This window comes from Genypterus blacodes, unplaced genomic scaffold, assembly GCF_046128005.1.
Source record: "Genypterus blacodes isolate CSIRO-AG114 ecotype Tasmania unplaced genomic scaffold, CSIRO-AGI_Gbla_v1 ptg000233l_1, whole genome shotgun sequence".
NCBI lineage: Eukaryota > Metazoa > Chordata > Actinopteri > Ophidiiformes > Ophidiidae > Genypterus > Genypterus blacodes.
In genome coordinates, this window is record NW_027467031.1 from 92,666 (window position 1) to 118,732 (window position 26,067).

At 47.1% G+C, this 26,067-nt stretch overlaps 1 protein-coding gene across 3 annotated transcripts; it reads right to left on the reverse strand.

Annotated features, from left to right (window-relative positions):
- Window positions 1-34: 34 nt before the first annotated feature.
- cd2ap (CD2-associated protein) lies at window positions 35-26,067 on the reverse strand. 3 transcript variants are annotated; one of them, XM_076170835.1, is made up of 19 exons: window positions 25,750-26,067; window positions 19,148-19,305; window positions 14,577-14,763; window positions 13,708-13,808; window positions 13,198-13,324; window positions 12,307-12,485; window positions 11,150-11,240; window positions 10,586-10,680; window positions 9,807-9,905; window positions 9,348-9,404; window positions 8,583-8,619; window positions 7,963-8,025; window positions 7,003-7,153; window positions 6,672-6,781; window positions 6,033-6,145; window positions 5,519-5,602; window positions 4,410-4,645; window positions 3,855-3,918; window positions 35-2,826 (listed from the first exon to the last, which is right to left on the reverse strand). In XM_076170835.1, exons 1-19 carry the CDS (start codon window positions 25,751-25,753, stop codon window positions 2,785-2,787), a joined length of 1,998 nt encoding a protein of 665 aa, XP_076026950.1. In that variant the 5' UTR covers window positions 25,754-26,067; the 3' UTR covers window positions 35-2,784. The 3 variants fall into 3 exon arrangements, with proteins under 3 accessions (XP_076026950.1, XP_076026949.1, XP_076026951.1); XM_076170834.1 differs by having other exon boundaries at window positions 6,033-6,148; XM_076170836.1 differs by lacking the exon at window positions 9,348-9,404 and having other exon boundaries at window positions 6,033-6,148; window positions 25,750-26,066.

Genomic DNA, 26,067 nt, shown 5'->3' on the forward strand with positions numbered 1-26,067 from the left:
ACACACGGGGGAAAGAAACCAGTCGATCAATCTGTGACAGTAACTTAAGATATTTATTCATTTTTTGGAAAGAGGAATCTCAGCTCATGCAAGGGATACAGCTTATGTAAACAAAATCACTTAAAAATGTTATAAATGTGCAGATTTCTTCTCATCTCTGTGTCAAACGGTGGAATGTTGAGCTAAATTTATAGATACTTTACATTGTGAGGTCTCACTTGAAACCTCCGGTCCCGCTTCCCCCCCCCCCATTTGTGTGATTATTACATCGTTAAGGAGCTTTGTGCAAAACAAAGAGGTGGAAATGAATTCTTATTCTCTCACGTCAGGCATTTATAAACACAAAGAGCCCAGCGGTCTCACGTCACCTTGAGCAAAGCGTTCAGGACAGAATCCACAATCTGCCGTCGTCAACACTCACTGACAGACTTTGCGCGACTTGCTGAAAGCAAACGCACAAAGGTTACACACACACACACACACACACACACACACACACACACACACACACACACACACACACACACACACACACACACACACACACACACACACACACACACACACACACACACACACACACACACACACACACACACACACACACACACACACACACACGTGAATGAAGCCTGAGATTGATAAAGGTTTTGAAGTACAGTAACACTTTCTTTAAGACATTTTGTGAGATATGTATAGTGATATGTATCGCTAAACCCCGACGCGTAAGACAAATCCTGGTATAAATATTTGAACCCTGACCTCTACCTGCACCGATGCCGTCTACATGCTGTGTGTAAGGGAAAGACACACACACACACACACACAGCGCCATTGCATATCATCACAACCGCTAACGTAAGGCCGATCAGGAGCTGCATCTCCTTTCTAAAATCATCAAAGTCGACACACACACACGTCGATCATATGCAGCGTGGGTTGGGTGTGTATATGTGTGTGTGTGTAACAGGGATGCTGCTGCTGCTGCTTGATTACTAGGCACTGCACCCGTTCACCAGCTTACTATATAAACGCAGCACTTTGCTAAAACCGTACATTCTCAGTTCCGGGCCGGTGCCTTAGCAACAAGGCACCGCAGCATCTGTCCGGTTGGCCTTCTGTTAGCAACCGTGCCAAGACAGGCGGAAATACTATTACACACAGACAAGTTTCCTGGGGTGGTGGGGGGGGGGAGGAGTTAGAACACAATTAGTGTCCGGAAGTGCAGAGTAAGAAACGGCTGAAGGCAATCTGGAAGCTGAAAACACTCCGGAGAAACAAAGCAGAAACGTGCAGTGAATCACACACAGCCTTCCTCTCTCCATCCTGCCTCCAACACAACGTTAGAAGGGGGGTGTGTGTGTGTGTGTGTGTGTGTGTGTGTGTGTGTGTGTGTGTGTGTGTGTGTGTGTGTGTGTGTGTGTGTGTGTGTGTGTGTGTGTGTGTGTGTGTGTGTGTGTGTGTGTGTGTGTGTGTGTGTGTGTGTGTGTGTGTGTGTGTGTGTGTGTGTGTGTGTCTCTTTTGATCTTTGCTGCTCTCTACTGTGTGATTCCAGTTAAGCTTCACAGAGCGCGGGGGGAGAGAGAGAGGAAAGGAGGATTGCCAGGCGGGACGGAGAGATGACACGGAAAACTCCTCGCTTTCCTCACTGCTATGCGATTAACCTTTACATTACGGGGAGTGACGGGACGACGGCGAAGAAGAAGAAGAAGAAGAGGTAGAATGGATTGTAACACGCGGGGAGAGGGACTACGGTCCACGACCTCACCGATGATAGGAATGCAGAGGATACACGCTCTCCTCGTGTTAATGAAGTTGTTTTTTTTTGCATGCGGGTCCTTTTATCTTTCTAAACATTCTCAGCGGGGTGAACAATTTCACAAAAATAAGAAGGGGAGAAACATAAACACAAAGACACCAGCATACAGGAGGCCCTCTATATAGACTTTGACTTACAGGAATGTCAGTAGACTTTAAAAATATAGATATATCATATAATGCTTCAAATTTCCAGACACCATCGTGATAAATGTTTGCTCCCATTATAAACACTTAATAAGGTTGAGTTTTAAACAGGCACAGTAGGGGGCGACACCCCCTCGTATAAAAGAGACAAAGAGAACCCAAGCAGAAGGAGTTCGGGGATCAACAGAGACGACGGGCGAAGATTAAGTCGCGTCGTACAACTTGTTGTGATTATCTAAAGGTGTTAAGTGAAATCTTTACATTTTAAAATTGACTACTCGCACCCCGTAAAAAAACAAAAGACAAAAGAAGGAGAAATGTATAGAAAAGAAGCGCGTGGTCTCCCCCTCGCTGCTTTATACAGTCAGTAGTATTGAGAGTCAACCTCGTCCCTCAGGAGTAGGGGTGGGGGTCGGGGGCGTGGGAGTGAAGGGGGAGACCGGAGACTGAAGCCCCCCGCAGTAGTTTGAAAGTAAGGCCTCAATTTGATGTGTTGGCAAAAGAAGAAGAAGAAGAAGAAGAAGAGAAACATATACATCTGTAATTTAATTACATCTAGCTTGAAAAAAATATGTGCAAAATGTAAATTTTTCTTTCTTGTTATTTTTTTAGTTGTTTTTTTTTTACAAATATGGGAATAGTTTCTCTGTATAGATCACTGTGTAAGGATTGTGCCAGAGGCGTTCATCTGCTCGCCCTGCGTCCACCTGGCTGTGGCCGTCGCCCCCCCCGCCCCAACTCCCCTACACACACTCCGGTGGGCCGACAGAGCTAGCGGCTGAACCCGAGGCTCCGTGATGCCGGGGGGCCCCGCAGGCTTCACGTGGAGTGGACGGCCCTCTTTAGTTTCTCTATCTCCATCTGCGAGGGCAAAGACACACAGAGACAGCCGGGAGGTTAAAACATGTTTTCATCACAAGAGATCAGTCGCTCTATGATCTTTCTGATGCCGTGGTTACGACACACCAGAAGATTTAACACCGGCGCTGTAGATTTAATCACTCAGAGCGTCGTGGGTGGTTCCAGAATTTCTCAAAGCCGCTCATCCCGTTAAACTGGCCCGGAGCCCGGGAGAGCTGGCGGCTGTGACTGTGTGAGCGCGGCGGCCACACGTCAGGCAGACATCGGGCACGGCTCATCTGCTGAGCGCCAACCTGGAGGCGGCATCATCGGGGCTTAGAGGGATTAGGAGGATTGTATCGATGTTCCGGCGGACAACAAGGAATGAGGCCAAACGCTGGGGAACCTGAGTGTTGACATCAGGGTGATTGATCAACACGGAAAGCTTTGATCCGTGTTGTGAGTGCGGCGGGCTGGTAGGGGGGCCACTGCTGCAGGATTGTGGATCCATCTGGAAATCTGCACATCTGCCTTAAAAATGTCTGTTGGGCTAATTGGCCTCTCCTGCTGCGACAGAGGAAGACACGTCGGCTCACCCCTCGACCGTCATTAATATTTCCCTTTCGTGTTCTCAGCTCGCCGTCTCTTTCCGCCTCTGTAATTTGACATTAACAGCAGGGGGGGGGGCGAGCAAATAAGCAGTCACGTGCCGCGTAGGGCCCGCTCTCGGCAGGAGGCTCGGTTTACGCTCCCCGCTCCTGCGCTGCGTGTTTTGTTGGCGTCACGCTGCCGCGGGCCGGGCGGCTCCAGGTGCCATTTCGCCGGAGAAGCCTGGAGAGGTGGGATTCAGAAATTGCTCGCCACAGCAATTCACTCCCGAGTTGAAATACTTATTACCTTTGCCGTCTGCTTTCCTTCTCTGTGTGCGAGAGCCAATGTGGGTTCTGCGTGTTTGTGTTGATGTGTTAACATCCGTCAATACATGACTACACTCCCACAAGATTAAATGACGACAGCCCAGCGTGTGTAACTGTGCGGATCAATGTTACCTGCAGGGCGACTCGCTTTAGCCTTTCCTCATCCAGATCCCCTCGTAGCTCTGCCATCTCTTTTCTAGAAACATACACACACACACACACTATTTAGTGCAGTGATATTATTGATTACTCAGTATATATATATATAAGAGCTCTTCATGGTCAGACTCATGTGTAGGAACGCAGTTGGACACACAATACAACAAGAGAGAACATTCTATAAATCACAACAAACCTGCAGGTGAAAGTTAACATAAATCATGAGACGATAATGAGGATTTTTTCAAAAAGAATAGAAATGCTTGGATAAGAACTAAGTTAATGTGTTGTATAAACATTTGATCCATTTCATAATGTTCATTCCCAAACTGGCACTTCAATCTTTCTTTCCTTTCTACGTCCAGATGAACTTATCTAAGTCGGTCTTCAGCAGATAGGTATCATCATGAAGCAGCCAAAGCACTTTCATCGGCTCAAATCCCAGCGTGACCCTTTCCCCGTTTCCGTTCCCCCGAGCGCACCCCAAACGCCAAAACTCATCCTGGGTCTCTATTTAAATCCCATTACGTTTGTTGGGCCTTGAGCAGCTCCACAGACATCAGAAGCTCCTTCATCTGGCTTCTCAGCTCCTCCAGCTGGGAGCTGGGCTCTCCAGGCTCCAGCCGGGCCTTGCTGCCCCCGTGGGTGCTGTCCGTGCTGGAGATGGGGGTCGGAGCGGCGGGGCTGTGCTTGGTGTCGGCGGCGGTGACGGCAGGGTGGGGCCGGAGGAACGGCGTCGATTGAGAGCTGAAGCTTGCGGAGAGCTGAGGAGACGCAAAGAGGCAAAAACAAACAAACAAAAGACGTATGAGTCAGCAGAATGTGGAGCACAGAGTGTTGACTCTTCTTTGACACGGTTAGTTCTGTCAAACATGCTGCGTCACGCCACACACATTACTGCATGTTTGATTTTAGTGTATGCTGTGTCTTGAGTATAGCATGTGATGGATATTTGGCTATAACCTCTCCTGCAGCCCCGCCCCCCCTCCTTCTGATCCTCTCTCTTCCTTCATCTTCACCAGTGAAGATGTTACAAAATTGGATTAGAATCTCATTTCAGAGCCCACATACTGTTCACATCCTGTTCTGAGCCGGTGGTTTATGAAAGCTGGAAGGCAAGCTTAACTCTCAGGGCTGTGGTTACACATATTTGTCTGTGTGTGTGTGTGTGTGTGTGTGTGTGTGCGTGCGTCCGTGTGTGCGTGTGCTGACGCTTTCTACAAGGATCTGTTTCTTTGCTTATTTATTATTATTATTGAAATCACTGAAGTACTGAGCCAGAGGAATCAACCTCTCTCTCTCTCTCTCTCTCTCTCTCTTTCTTTCTTTCTCTCTCTCTCCCTCCCTCTCTCTCACTTCCTCTCTCTCTGTGTGTCTCCAGGATCAGTGGTTGTTACCGGGCCTCAGTTTGCCCAACATAAGCTGTGCAATTTGAGGTGAACAAGTAAACACTGACTGTTTTCCTCCTTTCATTTCTAGCTGTCAATAAAGCACAGCAATGGTTCAATAGGGAAGGGAAGGTCAACACTTCAGAAACACATAAGGGACACATAACAGTGTTCACACGTTGCAGGCTAAATATAGGAACAAGCTGAAACCTTGTGGTGACAACGGTGACTGATGGCGCTCCGGGTTACCTTTCGCGTTTCTGTCAACTTTGGTTTGGCTCCATCGTCCTCGTTGATCTTGAAGGACATCTCCACGTTGACTTCCTTTGTGGGCTAAACATTAGGCACAAAAAATAAAATCTTAGTAGCTGGAATAAGACAAAACGATTCTAATATCTCCTACTCCTTAACTTTGTCAAGGACGCTCATCGTGGTGAGTTAATCTCATCTACAATAGAGTTCAACAAAGGACAGAAGTCTCATCAAGGCTTCTCTGCAGTGACGTGTGTGTGTGTGTGTGTGTGTGTGTGTGTGTGTGTGTGTGTGTGTGTGTGTGTGTGTGTGTGTGTGTGTGTGTGTTTCACAATGACTCATTCGCCTGCAAATCAGGACAATGGATGATGTGTGCAGCAGAGTGCTAGCTAGAGCCAAGCAATAAGGATTTCTCACAACGACACAGGGCAGAGACCCGAGCCCTCAGTGTGCTGCTGCAAGCTACCCGCACGCATACGAGCGCGTGGGGGAAGCGTCCTCGTTTCCTTACCGAGTGTCCTCCAAAGTGCGCAGGCAACCTCCGTCCAGGCATCTTTGGTCTGTTGGCCGTGAGGTGCGAGAGTTTCTCTGAGTTAGATGACAACTCGTCGAAACTCATCAGGTCTGCTGTGGATGAGAGAGAGAGAGGAGGAGAAAGAGAAGATTAAAAATGACTTCTGTCTTTGAAGGTCAGAGTGAAGATGTGTGTATGCTGTACAAATACGGTATTCCCATTATTATTACGCAACTCTTGAGGATCTTCGCAGACTGTTGCGTAACAGCACTTTGCACCTCAACACCGGCTTGCAGCAGTGGGTCGCACAAATTGCACAGATTGCATTTTCGTGTTCCATGGCAGTGCGTGACAAAGCGGCGTGTGGTATGCAGTGCGGCTTTAGCAGCACTCTCACACACACGCCGTCTCGCACAAACAAACTCTACTCGTCACTTAACGGCTCACACAGCAGCCCTCAGCACACAGTAGTCTCTCTATTGTGACGCACCGACTTGGTTTCACCTTCAGCCCTCACTTTTACTCTTACATAAAAGTTGGACAGGTTGACTTTGTTATTGTGAGTGACGCCAAGGTCAATGTCAACACGTTGAGAGAGCAAAAGACAAGGTCCCATTTATGAGGGGGGGCACGTACCTGGGTCTGGAGATTTATCCCCCCAATCCCCAGACAGGGTTTTGGGTTTGGTGGGCAACGTCGGCTCAAAGTCAGACTTTGGTCGCAAAGAAGGCAGCTCTCCATTGTGTCTGCAGATAAGACAGGAAGGGGAAGAAGCAGTTCTGTGAGATACTTCCTTCCTTTGCGGGTGATGTTTACCTTTAACATGTAAGCAGGATCCAAAATGTGTGCTTCTGCCTTGAAATAGTCTGAGTGTACTTGTGGCTAAATCGACAAATGGACCAACAAGCTTCATGAATGAATGATGTTGTTGGTCATGTAAAGACACAGAATCCAGAGTCAAACTCACCTCAGGTTTGGCGAGGGGCCCAGCGGTTTGTCCGGCCTCTTCGGCGGGATGTGGCCCGCTCTGCTTTTTCCAGGAGGGGGGACAGGCTTCTTGGGTGGAACCAAAGGTGCGACGGGCTTAGAAGGCTTGGGCTCTGGCATGGGTTTGTCCACTACGACGTCAAACAAAGGATGCAGAGTGAGAGTGAAGCAGAGAGAGAGACGGAGAGAAACGCAACAGAGTGGGACGGGAAAATGGAACCAACCAACTTGATGTGATGACACAAAATATTAATGGAAGGAGCAGCATACAGAAGGAGGTGGTCAGAGGTCACGAGAGAGAAATATGCAGACATTTCAAGTGTGAACATGTGAATTTGTGCTTAGAGTCACATTGAGCTTGATGGGTGTGAACGTGGCAGTAAAGGTTGAAGCAGCGATCTGCCAGCAGCCACCCTAAGGACCGGGGCCCCGCAGGCACTGGCAGAGGAGCTGCACTGCTTTATTTGTGAATTGAGCAGAGAATAGACGAGACAAAACTAAAATTGACTTGGTGCTCATCACTGGTGACATCATCCCCTTATCTCACTGCGCATATCATCCAATTTCAGAGCTCGTGATCTTTACAAATCCAGACAAATCCAGTCGCCTCAGGCTTATGTTGATCACACAAGACTAAACCACTGCCAAAGGGGGAAACGCACCTCTATGATGTCACTGCGACTGGCAAACACAACTCGCCTACAATAAAGGAATAAGAAAAAAGGGGGAAGCTTATATTCTTAGAGCCCTGTGACAAGACATCTGTGCTCTACAAGTGCAGAGCTGTAATGGCTGCTGGCTGCTCCACATGACAGGAGACACTGAAGGAGGTAGAGAGAGATCCATGAAAAGGGAACGGGATGATCGTTGGATAAACATACGCGGGAAAGGAGAAATTAAGTGGAAGCATGGATTTGAGACGGAGGCGTGAGAGTCCTACCTTTGTCGTCTGGCCTGATGGGATGAGGCTTCTTGTCAGCGCTGGGGACTTCTGGCTTCAGAGCTGAAAAGCGAAACATGGCCCACAGTCAGAGGGATTTATCACAAACCTTCTCTAGCTGACCTGTATGGACCGAGACGTTTTCTGAGCGTTGGCACAAAGAAACGCGCTTTGCACTCTGCAGACACACACATTGACAGCAGAACCAGAAATGAGGACGCGCAGACAGGAAGACAGACGGATATCTTGAGCGATAGACACAGAAGTGAACAAATACACATACTGGAAACTGGAAACATTGAGGGGGAGGATGTGATGATGACTTCAGCACCACTTCCTGTGCAGACGGGAGAAAATGCTGCAAGTTTGCTCGTTGCAAACTGTAGATATTTGTTGTCGTCAGTTTTTTTTTTCAAAACAATGTCACCCAAAGGAGAATTGTGTGGCATCAGCACAGTGGTTTCCTCTAACAGCTGCAAACCTTCATTTGGAAGCTATCCCGAGTTCCCCTTTCACACTTAACAACCGCCGGCCTCACCCAGGCTTTAATGAGGTGGATGCAGACACACGGCACAGTGGGCCAGTCGAGGCGCAGAGCAGGTTGAAGAGAAGTTACTTACCTATGCTTTTTGATGGAGGAGGAGGCTTCTTTGGTTTCTGAGGAGGCAGAGGGAGAGAGAGAGAGGAGATCATTGATCATCAGCGCTCATTAGCTCGTCCACGTCTGCCCGTGTCTATTTAAGGGCTCTATCCTTTCACTAAGCAACATCTTACGGCTAATTGTGCAAGTAGTTTGAAGAGCGCAATGTTCTTTTACATTCACTGACAGGGACATCGTCGTCCTTTTACCTTGGAGACCCTGTGGGCGACGTAATCAGCTTGATTGCTAAGAGCCATTTCATAAAGAAAGCCACTCATGATACAGCCACATTATATAAAGCCCATTGGGTCGGGCACATCACCCTGACATGTCTGCTGGAATATACAGCTTGTCCTTTCAAATGTGCAGCTACACATGAAGTGGTGTTCCACGCTTAGAACACAGAGACCCAGATTAAAGGAGAAGCCATTTCCTCTCCATCTGGTGAAGACATGAGGGAGACGGAGATAAGGGAAAAGACAGAAGGACTGCCACGGTGTGTGTGTGTGTGTGTGTGTGTGTGTGTGTGTGTGTGTGTGTGTGTGTGTGTGTGTGTGTGTGTGTGTGTGTGTGTGTGTGTGTGTGTGTGTGTGTGTGTGTGTGTGTGTGTGTGTGCATGAAAGAGAAAAGGGTGAATTATTGATAGCAGCAGCTACACAACAATACAGCCTCAACATTGTGTGACCAGAACATCGTACATCAGCGTTCACACCATCACAGGCGGCACTAATGGCTGACGGCTCACCTCTTCTGCCTCCTGCTTGGGCGAAAGCTTCACAGAGCCTCTTGATGTTGAAGACTGCTACATGAAAGAATACAGAATACAAATGACGGATATGAAAAACATCATCCCTCTCTCTCTCTCATCATTATGTCCCTCAGATGAGCCTTGAGAACAGGTTAACGGTCGCTCTTCATCATCTAGCTGATTGTCCAGAGCTCGGCATAACAATCAAACTCGAGCCACATGAATGAGTGAATAATGAGGATTTGGTATTTGGTGCTATGATTCCCTGCAATACTTCTTTCATTTACTTATTCCACAGTCAGCATTCAATGACTTTTAGGATGTTTTCAATCAAGACTTTGCCAGGTCACACTGAAATCCTGTCTCAACCCTTTTTAAGTGGATGGTTAAGCAAATGTGTAGCTTATGTAGGAACAAAACAATTAATTAGTAAACGTTTGTAGAATCTGTTCTCACCTCTTTCTCCGCTTCAGTAATCATGGATACAAAATTGTCGGGGAAGACGCCTTCCCTGCCGCCAACCTCCCCTCGCCACCAGCCGGGCTCGCCTGTGTCCTGTTACAGATCCAACAGAGGAAGGATATAATGTAGCACCAACCTCCGCAATCCTTTCCATTGAACTGAATAATGAGTGTATTATTATTATAGCTGTGTTTTTATAGCACGGAGATTTAGAGGAAGTAACCAGCAAACATAAATAACTTAAGCTGCTTCCCCTTAGTCTCCACTAGATGGCAGCAGCTTTCTAAAAACATTCTTGGCAGAGGCCCTGAAGGAGTCGTGATTATGCAACACTGTAGCCCAGAGTCAGACTCATCGAACAGACAAGAAAAAGCTGCAGAGAATCGTAGAAAAACTGAAGTCCCGCCTCTCTGGCTGCTGCTTACACAGCAACACACATCTCTAATCTTACTTAACTTGTAAACGCCTCTACGAGGAGGAAAGTCCAGAGTGGAAGTTCCCTAAAATACAAATGTGCCTGCTGGGACCTTGGGGGACAGTCAACTTCCGGCCAGATTTGCTTCTGAATGAAACGATACTAAGTGGCTCTACCCTCAGCCAGTAACAGCAGAAGTCACGACCTTTGAGAGCCTAACTTTGCATTTAACGGCTGTGTTCACTGCTGCAGTCAAAACCGAGCAAACCTCAGTTACCCCGCGTGTGTCGTTACCAAAATAGTACGGTTGTGTTTGAGTACGATTTGTTTGTGTGTGTGCAGAGCGGCGGCGGCTTACCTTGGTCAGCACGTGGATGATCTCGCCGTCCTTTAGGCTCAGCTCGTCCTCCTTTGTGCCCTCGAAAGCAAACGTGACCTTGCAGTATTCTTTAGCTGAGGAACGACAAACATTGGGACTTGGTTGGAGCGCCGCACGTAGCGGTGTGCATGCAACACACAAAGGGATCCAAAACACCTACACGTACAGCTATTTACTGCTCACTGTGACGCACACACACACACACACAATAACACAACTATGTACAACACAAACACACACCTAAATGAAATCTATGCTCATCTTTAAGTTAGTAATAAAGATAATGGAGTGGATTGGAAGAGCAATTCGAATCGATTTAATATCTATTTAAATGTTTTATGTATTTCCAGGTTCATTTCCTCCTCCTCCTCCGACCACAACTCTACAACCTTGCCTAATGGTCGAGACACTTTGACTGACACTTTATGATCATACGAGTACAAGGGACATTTTTGCCATCCTTTGATTTGAAATAGGGAAACTGCTTTTGTCCAACGCTGATAAGTATCAGCAATATCTTCACATACTTTTATTGTCTTTTACCTTTTGATGGTTTGTTGTCTCCGTCTGCCTTCTGGCTGTCTGTCAGGTTGTTAAGGACGGGCTTTGCAGCAGATGGTAATGATGGGATTGGCTAAAATAAGGCAAACCATACAAATGGAAATGATTTACTGGACATGATTGGATGTGCGGCGGGCGTAATGTGGGGGAGCCCGATGAGACGACCTGCGTCTGCACGGGGTGAACTATATCAGAGTGTGTGTTAGTATGAGCCATGCCTCTGATGATGTGTTTAGCAAGAATTACAGTGGCAATTCCAAAAGAAACAAAAGACCACTGAGAGTAAACACACGGTGACAAACAATGCATGTGGAGTAAACTTTGCTCCTAAAGAAATGACCTACATAAGAACGTCTGAGTGATGATGAGAGCTTAAGTTGCAGGCAAGAGGAAGTCAAGAGGAAGTCATCTGGTCAGATAGTGACAGGAACCAGTAACCAGTTTAACACACACACACACTGGGTGTATGTTTGTGGTTGTGAGGAAGCAGTGAATGCCAGAAAGCTGAGGCAATGGGTAGAATGTCCAATTAAGACATAGGTTGTATGATAACTCCCCCGAAGGTTAAATACTTCAGCTTCATTCCATTAATGTGGAAAAACCTGGCCAATGAAAACGTCACAGCATCCTCTGACATTCACTGGAAAGTTGCTTTATGCCCCCAGTGCTCCTGTAGAAAGGGGGAGGGTGGGTATGTAGGCTACTGGCGATAGAGATGAAGACACCCGAGGCTGTGAGGACGAGAGTGTGAGACGAGGCGAGAAGTGGTGGCATGTGAGGAGAGTGAAGGAAGCCATGTTATCGGTGGAAGAGAGTGTGAGGGCTGTCGTGAAGAAGAGAAAGGAGGGAAAAAGGGGGTTACATGCCAAACTAATTAACCAGTGAGCCTGTTGATAAAGTCTTACGTCAATAAAGTTCACATCAACATGCCATTAGCTTGGATCTACAACCCCCGCCCCCTACATTTCCAGGTTGAGTTGTAGGTTACGGAAATGTGCTGACGACAACAAAGACGTCGGGTGTGTTTACAGCAAATAAGAAGTCCACATCCCTCTGCTGATGCACCTTTGGTTTAGAGAGTGAAACAAAACTTTACTGGGGGTACAAAAGGAGTCAGGCAGAGGAAGAGTCCCACTCACTTTGTCCTTCTTCTCCTCCTTGTCGGGGCTCGGTACTCGGGCCCTTAGTTTGACGGACCCTTCTCGAAAGATGTCTCCAAAGCCCACGCCTCGGATCTTCTTGGGCTGGGCGATCACTCCGTTCCCGGATGAGGCGCTTGGCGAGGTGGGGGGGATGGCGCTTTCCATTCCACTTCCATCTAGAGAGAGAAAGGTGGCGTGAGGGCGACTTAAAGAGTAATCTCTCACAACTGTATTTAGTTATGTGACGTGCATCGTGTGTGTGTGTAGTTTAGTTTTTGCGTATAAAATGAAGAAATATGCGCATGAAAACTTTCATTAAGACCAAAGAGCAGTTTATTAGCCTGAGGACTCCAGGTTTACTGCAGCACTGAGGCAGGAGAGATGAAACACAGGGGAGCTGGATTATCATTAACACTGCTTGACATTTACGTGCAATATAGCACTGAAATATAAAAATGTGACTGGAGGTTCCATCCCATATGCCACCCACACACACACACACACACACACACACAGTTGTTTAGACAGCCAGTGTATCCCCTGGTCATATAACAAGCAGCTGCAGTCTAAACTCCTCAGCTAGCTTTCCTGCCCAGGCTTGTTTCAGCGGCGCGGCAGTCACGCCTAAAACTCCATTACTACACTAACTGTTTAATGAAGCTAATGGGCAAACTTAATGAAGCTAATGGGCAAACAGTGCCGCCAACAAGATGGAAAACCGGTCTTTAATAACTTAGAATAGAATAAATATGGGAATGAGACGAGTGTGAGAAGGGAATGGTGTGCGAGACTCTCACTCCCTGCTCTGGACCTTTACGTTGGTGTCCATAAAGCTCCGTCCTTTGCGCTTAGAGATGAAAACGCTGCCTTGCTCCAGCGCCCTCTTACCCGCCTCATCTGCGTTTGTGTCGTTGGATTCCACTTCCTCTCCCGCTGCGTCCAGCTCCTTCACAAAGTTGGAGGGAAACAGTCCGGACTTGCCGTTGTAGGTGCCGTTCCACCAGCCTTCTTCGACCTGCGTGTGGAGAGAAACCCTTCCTGAAGTTACACCCATGACCTCAACATGCATGACAACTAATGAAACATGTCAGTTTGGACAATAAGGGAGTTTCGACAACTAACAAATCCAATTGAGTTAAAGCTGAGTATTGTTCTCCGCTGCTCAACCCTGCCTTGTCTCGACTTGCACACAAACACAACTAACCAGTTAATATTCATTGCATCTTATACGAATTAAAAAGGTAGACGTTGTAATATTACACCAGAGAGAACATAGACAAGAACATTCAGCCTGGAAACTCAGTCTAATGTTGATATCATGATACATCACCCTCGCTGACATTACTCGACCTTCCCTTCCCTGACCCAAAAGGAACAAGCAGGCTGTGATGACGTTACCTCCTCTGTGATGTCTACGATGTCTCCCACCTTCAGCTCCAGCTCGTCTTCATTCAGTGGCGCGTAGTCAAACAGCACCTTGCACTGTCGCCTCTTTGGCTCTGTGAGGACAAACAAAGATTCCGGCTGCTTAGTCCACTGACTCGCAGTGTGATGCAAAGGTGTGTGTGTGTGTGTGCCAGCCTGTGGTTATGTCTTCTATCTAAACTCAAAGAACTTGTCTGTGTAGGTATGTGTTTGTTTGTCTTCTGTGGAACGCCTCAAAGGGGCGGTGTGGGGGGGGGGGGGGGGGGGGGGGGCACCGAAGCAAGGAACTCTGGGACTTTTCAGAAAGGTGATCCTTCCTTCCTTCGGCAGGCAGGCAGGCAGTAGACACGCCTTGCTGAACAAGCAGGACTACACAGAGAATTCCTCCATCAAAGAAGAGACGGTGTTGACTTAAACAGAGAAGGTACACAGAAGGAATGGTAGCAACATGAACAACTACAAGCAGCAAAGGAGCATTAGCACACGCTCATGCTCTTGATTCTGTAGGGGGGGGTGGGGGGGGGGGCATCATCTGGCCCTGGTGTTCCCCCGGCTGGGATTGATTTGGCTTCATTCAAGGTGTTGGAATCATCAATAAGCTCGCCATTGTGTAAGCAGACAGAAGAAAGATTAACGGTCCTCATTATAGGAACAGAAACTTTGCAAGACTGAGCACGGTGGAGGAATGCAACACATGCATGCATGCAACAAGCACACATACACACACCTGGAACCCCCCCCCCCCACACACACACACACACACACACACACACACACACAGAAGAGGAAGGAGAGGGGAAAAAGTAAATGACGCACACACACACACAACTTCAGCTGCGTACTTTTCATGGGTACGGGCGGTGTGGTGTGAGGCTGGAAGCCACCGGTTGGGATGCCGATGGTGCTCATCCTCTGGACCAGGTGGGCCACGTTCCCCGCACTCTTCTCCCTCCTCTGCGGCAGGGAGGCGGACTCCTCTTTTGTTTCATTTCTCGTTTCTTTGACCTCCTTGGTGTCTTTCTTTAATTCCTGAAAAGACAAGACGCAACATCAGTGAGAGGGAAGTAGCGTATTCCTCAACGGGTCACTATCACATTGGCACAGCCACCGCCACATCTGCAACTACTTCCTGTACGCGTTCTTTTAACGAACTAAACTCCACCAAACTGCATAGACTTGGAATTTCAAAAACCATTGTGGCTGTGGCTTGTTGTTGTTGCCACAGAGATGAAAATACACAACATCTCAACCAAAAAAACGCTTGCTGGATTCATCGAAGGTGTGAAAGAGTTAACAGCGACGCTGACGATGATGTCGCCAGAAATCATCTTCATCATAGTCAAGTTGACGAGCTGCGTGCACGGATGAGACTTGGAAATACAAACAAGACTGAAACGTTGCGGTGTGAAGGAATAGGGGTCAGTGAAGTAAAGGTCAGAGGTGAAGGAGCAGCACCTCAGGGCCAGAGTCAGACAGATAAGTAATCCTCTTAGAGAGCACAACTTCCAAAGCAGGCAGATCTAAATGAACACGTGACACAAACTGTGGGTCATATTATAGAAACCTTTTGTGTTGCACCCCTCAAAAACCTACAAACACACACGTAAAATAAACCTGTTCTGTTGTGGCAATGCAAGATTTGGCCATACCTATACATTTAACTGAATTAAGAGAGACTGAGTGAGACATAGTCCAAGTTTAGTGCTGAAGAAAGCACACACACATTCTTTTCTTCCCTCCTTTAACCTGTAGACAATCTGTAGTTGTGTGTGTGTGTGCGTCTCCTTATCTTCACAAAATACACCATAACTATGGCAACCTGCTTTGGTTGATCAATGTGGCATTGTACCACGAGCGGCCCACTGCTGCTAAATGTAGCCGTCTCAAAATGATCCGGGGAGCCAACATGTGACCGGGCTGTGCAGAAACACAAGTGCCAGATTCTCTTAGCCCGGGGGACGCCATGACAACAGCACAAAGTCCACACCACACCTTCACAAAATAACGTCGGGATACAGGGGAGCGAGCACAACCAGAGGGATACAAGTGCACACACGCAACATTGTTTTAAATATGTTGTTAAAATACAGCCCAAAGCAAGGCTGTAAAAACGCCAGGAAGCACATGATGGAACAGTATTACTAATTCTCTTCTCATATCTTCTCAACAATGAATTTCTCTTATTAGCAAGAGCGTCTGCGTGTGTCTTCTGCCTGATTAACACCATTCGTTTCAAACAGCCACACATCAGTGCATCGGCTCACATATTACAAACATATTTTTGGCATTTCCACATCCACTTAAGGGAGAAATTGAGCCGATATGAAGATTTAAATAGTTTCCAATAGTTTTCCATCACTGCCTGGCTGCTTAGACTGAGCGTGTGCTGTCACTAGATTATCCTTATGAAAACCAACGCTTTGGATTTGCCCTCCACTCCGCAGGCCACTAGTTATTGACCACAAACTGTGTGTGTGTGTGTGTGTGTGTGTGTGTCTGTGTGTGTGTGTGTGTGTGTGTGTGTGTGTGTGTGTGTGTGTGTGTGTGTGTGCGCGCGCGCGCTGGTCAAAGATCCAGTTCATCGTCGACTTCCCGGTTCTCACATGCCGACTCGGCATTTCCACTGTAGAGGAAGTCCAGCTGTGTGTGTGTGTATGTATGGAGAGAATACAAGGAAAAGAAAGACGAAAACTGTGAAACATACATCTGCAAAAGAGGAAGAGACTTGTTTTACTACATTTCCTCATTTACACCCCTGCATGTACGCCCTCACAACATTCACAGTCTTACTATATTACAGCAATCCATGGAAGAAAAGACTTCAGAGTAAAATGTTATGGGGATGCAACGGTAAACATATTTGTATATAACTAAACACAAAAGTTAAGTGTTCAGGTCAGGTCAACTTTGTCGTTACACAAGCAGTGTTGCACTATGAAATATGTAAACAACAATGTAAAGACAAGGAGGGGAAATCTTGACATTAAGAGTGGAAGTAGAGAATGTTGATTAGCAAATATTAAGCATTGAAGACTTAGCGGGGAATCTACAGGTGCAGCTCAATAGATTAGAATGTCGTGGAAGAGTGCATTTATTTCAGTAATTCAATTCAAAAAGGTAAACTCTCATATATTATAGATTCATTACACACAAAGGGAAATATTTCACGCCTTTATTTGTTATAATGTTGATGATTCTGTCTTACAGCTCATGAGAACCCCAAACTCAGTATCTCAGTGATAAAGTTCCATCTAGTATCCTCACAGTGTCTCACTCTAATCAGCTCATTAACTCAAATCACCTGCTGAGGTTTCCTGAGCCTTTCCATTGTCTCTCAGTCTGGTTCAGTAGGAGACACAATCATGGAGAAGAGACCAGATACTAGTTTATTGAGCTGCACCTGTGTGACACTATATACATCATATATGTCAGATAGTGGCCTGCCTAGAGTCGAGGTGTGAGGAAGCCGATCCCTGTGCAACTATTGGATCATATTCTGTGGATACATACGTCCACTGAAAGACATACAGACCTGATAAGTGAACACAATGCACTTCAAGATACCAGTGACCTAGTTTAGATGTAAACGACCGATAATCAATTTAAATACAACATCGTCAGAGTTTTGCTTTCACAGCTTCACACTGCATATTAACACTTCTGTTTCACAGAATTGGAAGAAAGGGGTTTATCTGAAATTTAAAAAAAGTCACAGTGTAGAGCACTGAGAAGTGAGAAAGCGTGACCACGCGTCACCAATCCCACACACACACACACACACACACACACACACACACACACACACACACACACACACACACACACACACACACACACACACACACACACACACACACACACACACACACACACACACACACACACACACACACAGTGGCAGTCCTTCTGTCCCCCCCCCCCCCCCCCCCCGGGTCGTTAATTTGAGCGCAAACACACCGAGTATTGGCACCGCATCTCCTTTTAGCAAAGTCAAATAGCACAGGATCGTCCTCTGCGGTTGCAATTATACATTATTTGTCTTCCATGGCTTGTAACAAAGGTTGAACACACAAACATGGATGAACAGCCTGGTAGTTGCCAATCGAAGACACGAAACGAACGAAATAAAGCCGACACGCAAACAGAGATGTGTTCTGCATTTAAAAGGCCATATTGATTTGACTGTATCATGCAGATAAGACATTGTACCGATGAAGATAAGCGGGAGAAGACTACTAACACAAGATCAAAACCCTCCCAAACATCTACAGATGGACGTAGATACATTTCTAATAATAATATCCAAAAACGTTGGCAGTAGTCTGACTAACTGTGGTAATGTTGAATGACTTACTATCTCATCCCCGGACATGTCGCATGACCAATCCCTTCAGCTTCACCGCTTTCATGAGGAAGAGGGAGGAATGACACAGAACAGGTGACGGTAACATTACCAGGAGCAAAGTTCAGGACGCTATGACCAAACAATCAGCAGGCTCCTTACAGGATTAACCACCCTGGCTCAGTGACTGGGGCCAGGCCACTTAGCAGATTACCTATCTCACTACACTTCTTATAGCCCAGAGGCAAGGAAAGCAGGCAGGAGAGAAGCCAGCCGATGGCGCTATAGCAACACTTCATGGTGCATTAGCGGTGTAAATGTCTTCCAGTGAAACAGCAGATTTCGCAGACGAGCACTTAAGAGCCTCCCGTTTATCGCCGAGTCAGAAGAGCAGACGGCCTCGACTCGAGTCTGATCGAAGCACAAAGCAGCCGTATCCATTGATCTGCGGCTGCATAATGAATCGCGTGCAACCGTTCACATAATCACATCGCATAAACAGGCCTGACAATTACATTCAAATGTTATTCCGGCTTACAGGACGCAACACATTCTGTATCAAACCTACCAACGTGAACCGTTAAAGGAAACAGCCTGATCAGACCACATGTGTCGGGGCAGACACTCCTAGCCGCAGCCTGCTTGATTATACATTTACAGCTGATGTGGGATTACCTATAATTGCACGACAACAGACAACAGCACTTAAGCATCAGAGGATGTGGTGCACGCTCAATTTGGTTACGAGTGCAGCAGCAGCGTAGCCGTGATAACTCACTTTGGTCACGGCGGCGGTCACATTGCCATTATCAGAGTCACCAACTGCGGCCGCAATTACCACTGAGATGAGTCGACACCTCTCTGATTCAACGGCCACAAAAACACATCAGCCACACAAAAGTAGGATTCAGAGCAAGGGCGTCACATTGGATTGCATAGATTTGTATCAGTATGTGGTTGAAGAGCAATCGTCTTAAATGACCCTAAAACGTGTCACATGTCATCACATCGACAGGAAATCCAACACGGCTGTCCATCAAAGTGCAGATGGCCGAGCTGCTCCCCTCTCACCTTAACAAAGTTGTCGGGGAAGAGGCCCCTCTTGCCGTTCAGATCTCCCTCCATCCAGCCGTCCTCCTCTATGTGTCGCACATTCTTGATGACGTCGCCCGGCCGCAGGGTTAGCTCGTCCTCGTGGAGAGCCTCGTACTCGTACTCCACCACAACCTCTGCTCAGGACAGCGAGGAGGAGAAGGTGGAGGACATAAAGGAGGAAGAAAGACAATAAGAGAACGTTACTTTTTGTTTCATTTACATTTGGAAGCACAAACACTACAATCTCTGAGCAAAAGCCTGAGAAAAGGGAAGAGGCGACACTTGAGTCACTGTTTAGTTTCTGTGATAAGACCCACATACACACGGCTCACACGCACAACACAACAATCACAATCTGGCAAACGGCTCACACTGTGACAGAGGTGAGACATATCTATAAATATCATAGAGAACATGAGGATATTTTCTTTTGTGCCGTACTTCAGGTTAGCAAATTAACACCTCTGCCAAGTCAAACAAAGGAGAAAAAAACTAATTAAAAATACAATCGAGCCGAAACTAAACGACAATTAAAACAAAACAATAACAAAAAGGCTCAGCAAGGAAGAGATTTGGATTGTGAGGGAGAGCACTGCTGAACGCGAACACACACACACACACACACACACACACACACACACACACACACACACACACACACACACACACACACACACACACACACACACACACACACACACACACACACACACACACACACACACACACACACACACACACACACACACACACACACGGCTGGGGGAAAGCCCTGACAACAACAAATCACAAAAAAGTAAACCCAGGCAGACTGAGCTGAGGCGATACAAACACGGAATGTCATGTGGCCAAGACTGCAGCTACTATCTGAGGAGGAATGATGGACAGAGACAGAGAAAGACGAGGAGAGAGAAGAGGAGTGTCATTTCCTCAGTGTTTACTCCCACTATCTGACAGGTCATCTACATGTTTGAGCAAGTCCCTTCACAGTCACGGGATGTGGGTCAGAGTAAGCCCCATGGCAATTTAAGACAATGCACACCTAATTGTAGTGTTTACACCATGTTTGAAATAGATTTCTTGCCTTGACTGGCGTGTAATCAAAGTTTTAACATGCGCGTAAATACAGCAACTGTAAAAACGCAGTCTAGACACACAGAGGCAGAGAGGAAACGCCACGCTAGACCCAAATAAACAACTCAGACCAGGCCCTAGACACTCATTTAAACGTCATCTTCATCTGTCCGTGTAACCGCAGGAAGAGATACGAGCCTGCTGTAGTAAACAAGCAACCCAAAGAGAGTGTAAGAGGGACAGGCTCACACCCAGCTGAGTTAAGGCAGCGCTTTGCTTCCTCCTCTTCCATATGTGCGGATGTGGAGCTCAGGGATTTGCAGCAACCGCATTGCCTGAGGACTGAGAAAAACAGCAGAGCCTGCCTGAGGAGTGGAGACGAGCCAATCCTCCATTTCCACCGCCGTGGTCTTGGGTCGGAGTAGGGTCTCCGGTCCACAACATCTTTTATCTCTAAACTCCCATCATGCTACCATAGAATAGTTCTATACGCCTCCATTCCACGCACAAAAATGTCTGTGGTCTCTAAATGTCACTATAAGATGAACTGTGACGATCACTTCCCTGAAAGCTGCTGCTGGGGACAAAGGGCACTGTTTTGGCAGTGAGCGATAAGTGGGGATGGACGACGTTTTCTTGGTTTGTTCCACAGAGGAAATGCCTCGCTAAACACCGGCAACAAATAGGCGCCATACAGGTGGTTTATGTGTGTGTGCGGCACCAGGAGCTTCCTGCCTTTTCACTGCAGTGGGATTCTGGCCTGCGTAGCTGAACTGACACAGAGTAGCGTAGAATGAGAAATGAAAGTGAAATGAGAGCAGAGATACGACCGGCCGTCATCGAATCACAGGAAGACCTTCAGATAGTGTTTTTTGCAAAATCACTTCATCCAGTAAGCCGGCAAGCTGTGTCAGTGTTATCTGTGCGCTAAACACTCTTTCAGCGTCAGAGCAGGAAGCAGAGGGGGCCGTGCATCCTCCCCGCTGCACGCTGTGTTAATGTGCCAGTGTGGATGTGGGTCAGCGGGTCTGCTCGTCATTCACACATGGCCAACACAAAAATTCCAGCAGGAGGCTTGGAGCGCCGCTACTCGTCTCACACGTGTGGATCGGGGGAAAGGCGTCACGGGCGGTGAATTGAATTACATCTGTCACCTTCACATTTCAGTAGGAAGGCCTGTAGGTTTGTAAGTGAAAAGAGGAGAGGAAGGACGATGATGACACAACACTGGAGATTCAGGTTTTAACATCCTCTGCATAGGTTAGTGGTGGTGTCGTGTCGTGTGTTTTGGAATCCTCTCCCGTCCCCGTCTAATAACCTCAGGGCCTACAGCGGTGTGTTTGGAAAACTGCCTCTCCTTGTGGCGGCGGTGGCTCTGAAATGACGTGAAATATCTCACCACAAGAGGGGGGAGGGGATGGAGGGAGGGAGAGAGGGAGGGAGAGAGAGAGCGAGAGGGAGGGAAGGAGGGGGATGCACGAAAACAAAAAGAAAAAAAAAATGGTTCTATCTTTAACAGTGTGGCATGACACCTAGGCTTGGGGAGTGGTGCCTGAGGATTCCTCACATATTTGGTAGAGCCAGAACACACTGCAAGAGGGGAGGGGGGGGGGGGGGGGTGTCAGGGGGGTGTGAGTGAGAGAGAGAGAGCGAGAGAGAGCGAGAGAGAGCGAGAGCAAGAGAGAAACGTGTTCCATAACATTTGATCAGAGTTGAATTCAGGAGCTGCAGATGACATCATCATCATCATCATCTCATTGTTCTGGCTGCAGAGACAGAACCCAGCGTGACTTCAGCCTGTCAAGTTCACTTAATCTCTTGAGGAAGCTTTCATGAAACAAAAACAATACTATTGGGGGAAACATTAAACATTATTACACCTGATTGATTTCAAGCTCAGCTTTGATTACTCCGCTGCCTATCTCTACCTGATAGACCTTCCTTCCTGGTTTCCTTCCTTCCTTCCAGTCTGAGTCTTTGAGGGCTTACAGGAGCTGGAGGAGTCCCACAAAATTGTCTCAACTGGGAAATTGCACGGTCTCTGTACGCCATTAAGGTCAGAACAGCCTGATGATCAGACAGGTTGTAAAGAGGTCTATAGTTTCAACCAGGCATCAAATCCGAGGTATTTGGAAGTCAAAATAAAGGTGAATATCCTCGCTAGAACAATCCATTAGAATCAAAATCACAATGCTGACATTATAACATACCAGTGTGGGAAATGTGGAGGCCTGGCAACGTACAGAGTTCAAATCACAGATGACTCCTGCTGGTGTAGGCAAGGGAGGAAGTTTAGACTCTTATATTCTATATGCAGCTCAGTTACGATGCTGAGAGTGTGTAGGCATGTGTGTGTGTGTGTGTGCGCGTTTTCTTCAGCATACCTCAACCTTGCCCAGTCTTGCTCTGAGTCGTGTTCCTAACAGGAGCACGACTCAGAGCAAGACTCGCCTTTCTTTCTCTCTCTCTCTCTCTGTCTCTCCTTCCCTCATTGACGATTTACCGCATTGTGAGTCGAGAGAGAACAACTCATGTACGGGTCTGTGTCAACGACATTATCTAAGATTATATTTAAGACTTTGCCTGACCTCATTATGTCATATCGGGGTCGTATCAACCATCAAATATACAGGTGCAGCTCAATAAACAAGAATCTGGTCTCTTCTCCATGATTGTGTCTTCTACTGAACCAGACTGAGAGACAATGGAAAGGCTCAGGAAACCTCAGCAGGTGATTTGAGTTAATGAGCTGATTAGAGTGAGACACTGTGAGGATACTAGATGGAACTTTATCACTAGATTAACATTTCTGAGAGACTGAGTTTGGGGTTTTCATGAGCTGTAAATCTAAACTGCAACGTGATTCCTAACCTTTTAAACAAAAAGTGATATCGCAAAAGCTTTTGAGTTTCCTCCTAAGTCTTAAAAATGAAGCGGAGCAACACTTCATGGCATTTCCTGTCTTGTATGCTGGGTCAGGGTTCTGTGAGGGGAAAGCAACTTCCAGGTGATTGTTTTCCCCCTGCTCACACAATGTGTCCCAGCAGCAAATGGTCTGTTACAATAACGGGGCCTTACATAACAAGACTGTGACAGACAGGAAGATGTGTCGAGAGCGGAGGGAGAAAGGAAGGAAGGAAGGAAGGAAGGAAGAGTGCGAAAGAGAGAGGGGAAACTCTCGAGGCCACGCAGGCAGACTGTCTAAATCAGTATGGACTTCTCTTCGCTCTGTCCCTCTGTGTGCTCGACAGTAAGTCACACACACGCACACAAACACAATCAGTGACGGGAAATCTTATAATTGCATTCCTCCCCACTAATCTGAGCGGTTGTTGATATGAGGTGACACCGTGAGAGGACGAGTCATTCAAAACAAAAGCTCTGAATTCTCCTTCTCACCTTTATTTACCCGCAGCACAATCTGTCCACATAGTGTGTGTGTCTGTGTTTTCTTTAACAACGCCCTGCAACACACCGCACACCTGTAAGTTAGGTCAATGAACCGGTTCAAACACTGTCTACCGCTATCTTCTTTAATTATTATACTTGGGCATAGATATTGTGTAACTAGTGTGAGCAAACAAAAAGCAGACGACATTGAACAAACAATTACAATGACCGCAGGCAATCAGAAACCCATAGAGCAGATAGGTCATGTGGGCAGGAGACATAACCTGAATGTTGCTTTAGATCACAAACGGGATTAACAAGTCCACACAAACATATTAGTTATATTGCGGGTAAGTATGTAAAGCTACTCTACACTTCCCATTAACAGCAAAGCAAAAATGACTGACCAAGCAAGGCAACTTTCTGCTTCTGTGTAAATTAGGGGGGGAAATTCCCGGGCTGGTAAACATTCACAGAGGCTGGGGAGGTTAATACTCGTCAGGCACACTGGCACAGGTCCAGCCCCAGCCTGGCAGCTCTCTGTAATCCTAAACTGGAACCGGCTACTGGAACAGTCTCTTGAATCTAAGCTTTAGAGGCTCTTCTGTGTTTCGTACAATCGAAAGATACATTTGCATCGTCTATCTCAGATCCAAGCATCGGGGTTTCCCAAACACTTGCTGCTACGAAACAACTCCAGTTCAGGTTTTGGGGTCGATCGACCTTCAACAGACTACATGGAGCCTAATCACACTCTGGGCAGAGCAAACACAGTAGGCAAGGGCAGGGGGAGGGGAGGGGGTCAGACATGTTCTAACACAACTGAGACATCCACACCGCTGAGGCACCCGAGGTGAAGCATACCACAGAGCAGAGAGCAATGCATTTCAGTAGGAAGTGGAGGTAAACACAGCATGTACATTCTGTGCTATACACTGAAACGGACAGATTCCAAGAGAAAGAAACAAGAGAGACAGCAAATCTTTAGTCTCTCTGCATATCACTGCAGTGTGTTGAGTGTGCCGAGGGTAAACACACAACTTAACCCTTCTTCAAGCTATGACAACTGTCAACTACGTGAGCGAGTTAAAGTCAAGTCAAGTGCGAACCCAAACATCAGGAGGCTGAGCGATGCTGCTGGAACAGAGAACCAGTTTCACAACATAGCAATGTACGCAAGTAACAAGTCTTGCTGCACAGAAGACCGCACAAAAACCACAGAGAGCTGAGCGCTGTCTGCTGTTACACGGTTACAGTAGGACTGAAAGTATGATCAGTTTCCTTAACACCTGTCAGCGGAGCAGATACGACCACCATCATACTGTGGGAGGAAGTCACCAAAATAACTTACTTAGACTATCCTTTTAGTACGCAGTCTTACTGTCTCAATGCATCAATACAAGATTATTGGGTAGAACACCAAAGAAAAGAAGATCTGGCGTCTACACCCTGTGGCTCCAGCTCCTTTCACGATTAGTTCTGATCCCTGTTAGGTCTCGGTTCTGCTTTAAACGCAAATCATCCAGGTGTCGAGAGAGGAATCGACATCATGACTCTCTGCCCGTGGGAATCATGACTCACTGTCAGTCACAACACACAGCATACACACTTTGATACTCATCATCACACCAAGACAACACAGGAACTAAGCAACATAGGCGACAACTTCAAGCCTGAAGATTCCCGATTGTGTGTAATTACAATGAGGACATTCCTAACTTTTGCAGCAGAGTCCAGTCAGGTGACTACACTGTAAATATACAGATGTCATGCTTGTATTGAACTGTTTCAGTATTATGAGCAGTTTTAGAGAAGCCGCTGGATTTAGTTTGAAACACTCTGCGGTGACATTTGTAAGGAAAATCAGTCGAATCCAGGGATGGAAGTGGCGATATCCAGTTAACCAGGCGGCTAGGTGGCTAAGCTAAGCCACTAGCTAACTGGGGAGCTAACTTTGACTCCCTGTTTGTCAAAACTGACAGGAAAGTGTAAGATGCGGATATTTGTCTTATTGGTGCGGGTGTGTGTTCGATTCGCTTGGGAAAGTGAGACGGAAAAAAGACGAACGGTCAACATATAAACACCACACAAGCGCCACATCATGGAAAACTCACCCATTCCTGCCCTTCGCACCGCCGCTCTATCAAACGTTGGGAATCAGCCTTCGATGCTAGCGAGCTACAGCCAGGTGGAGGAGCGGTGTTCTCGCCCGATAAAAGTGCTCCTTGTGCCGCTTCACTGCCGATAAACAAGTCCAATGCGCCGTGTAGCCATCCGTCCTTCGCCCCCAGCAGCAGCAGCGGCAGCCTCCCCACGTCCGTCCTGGTGGTGGGTTCTGGATGGCGGTGCAGGAAGTTGAGCAGGAGTCTCCACCTTTCTTGGACTTGGGCTCCACGGTTGTTGGCTGTCTCCTGCCACCAAAATACAAAATA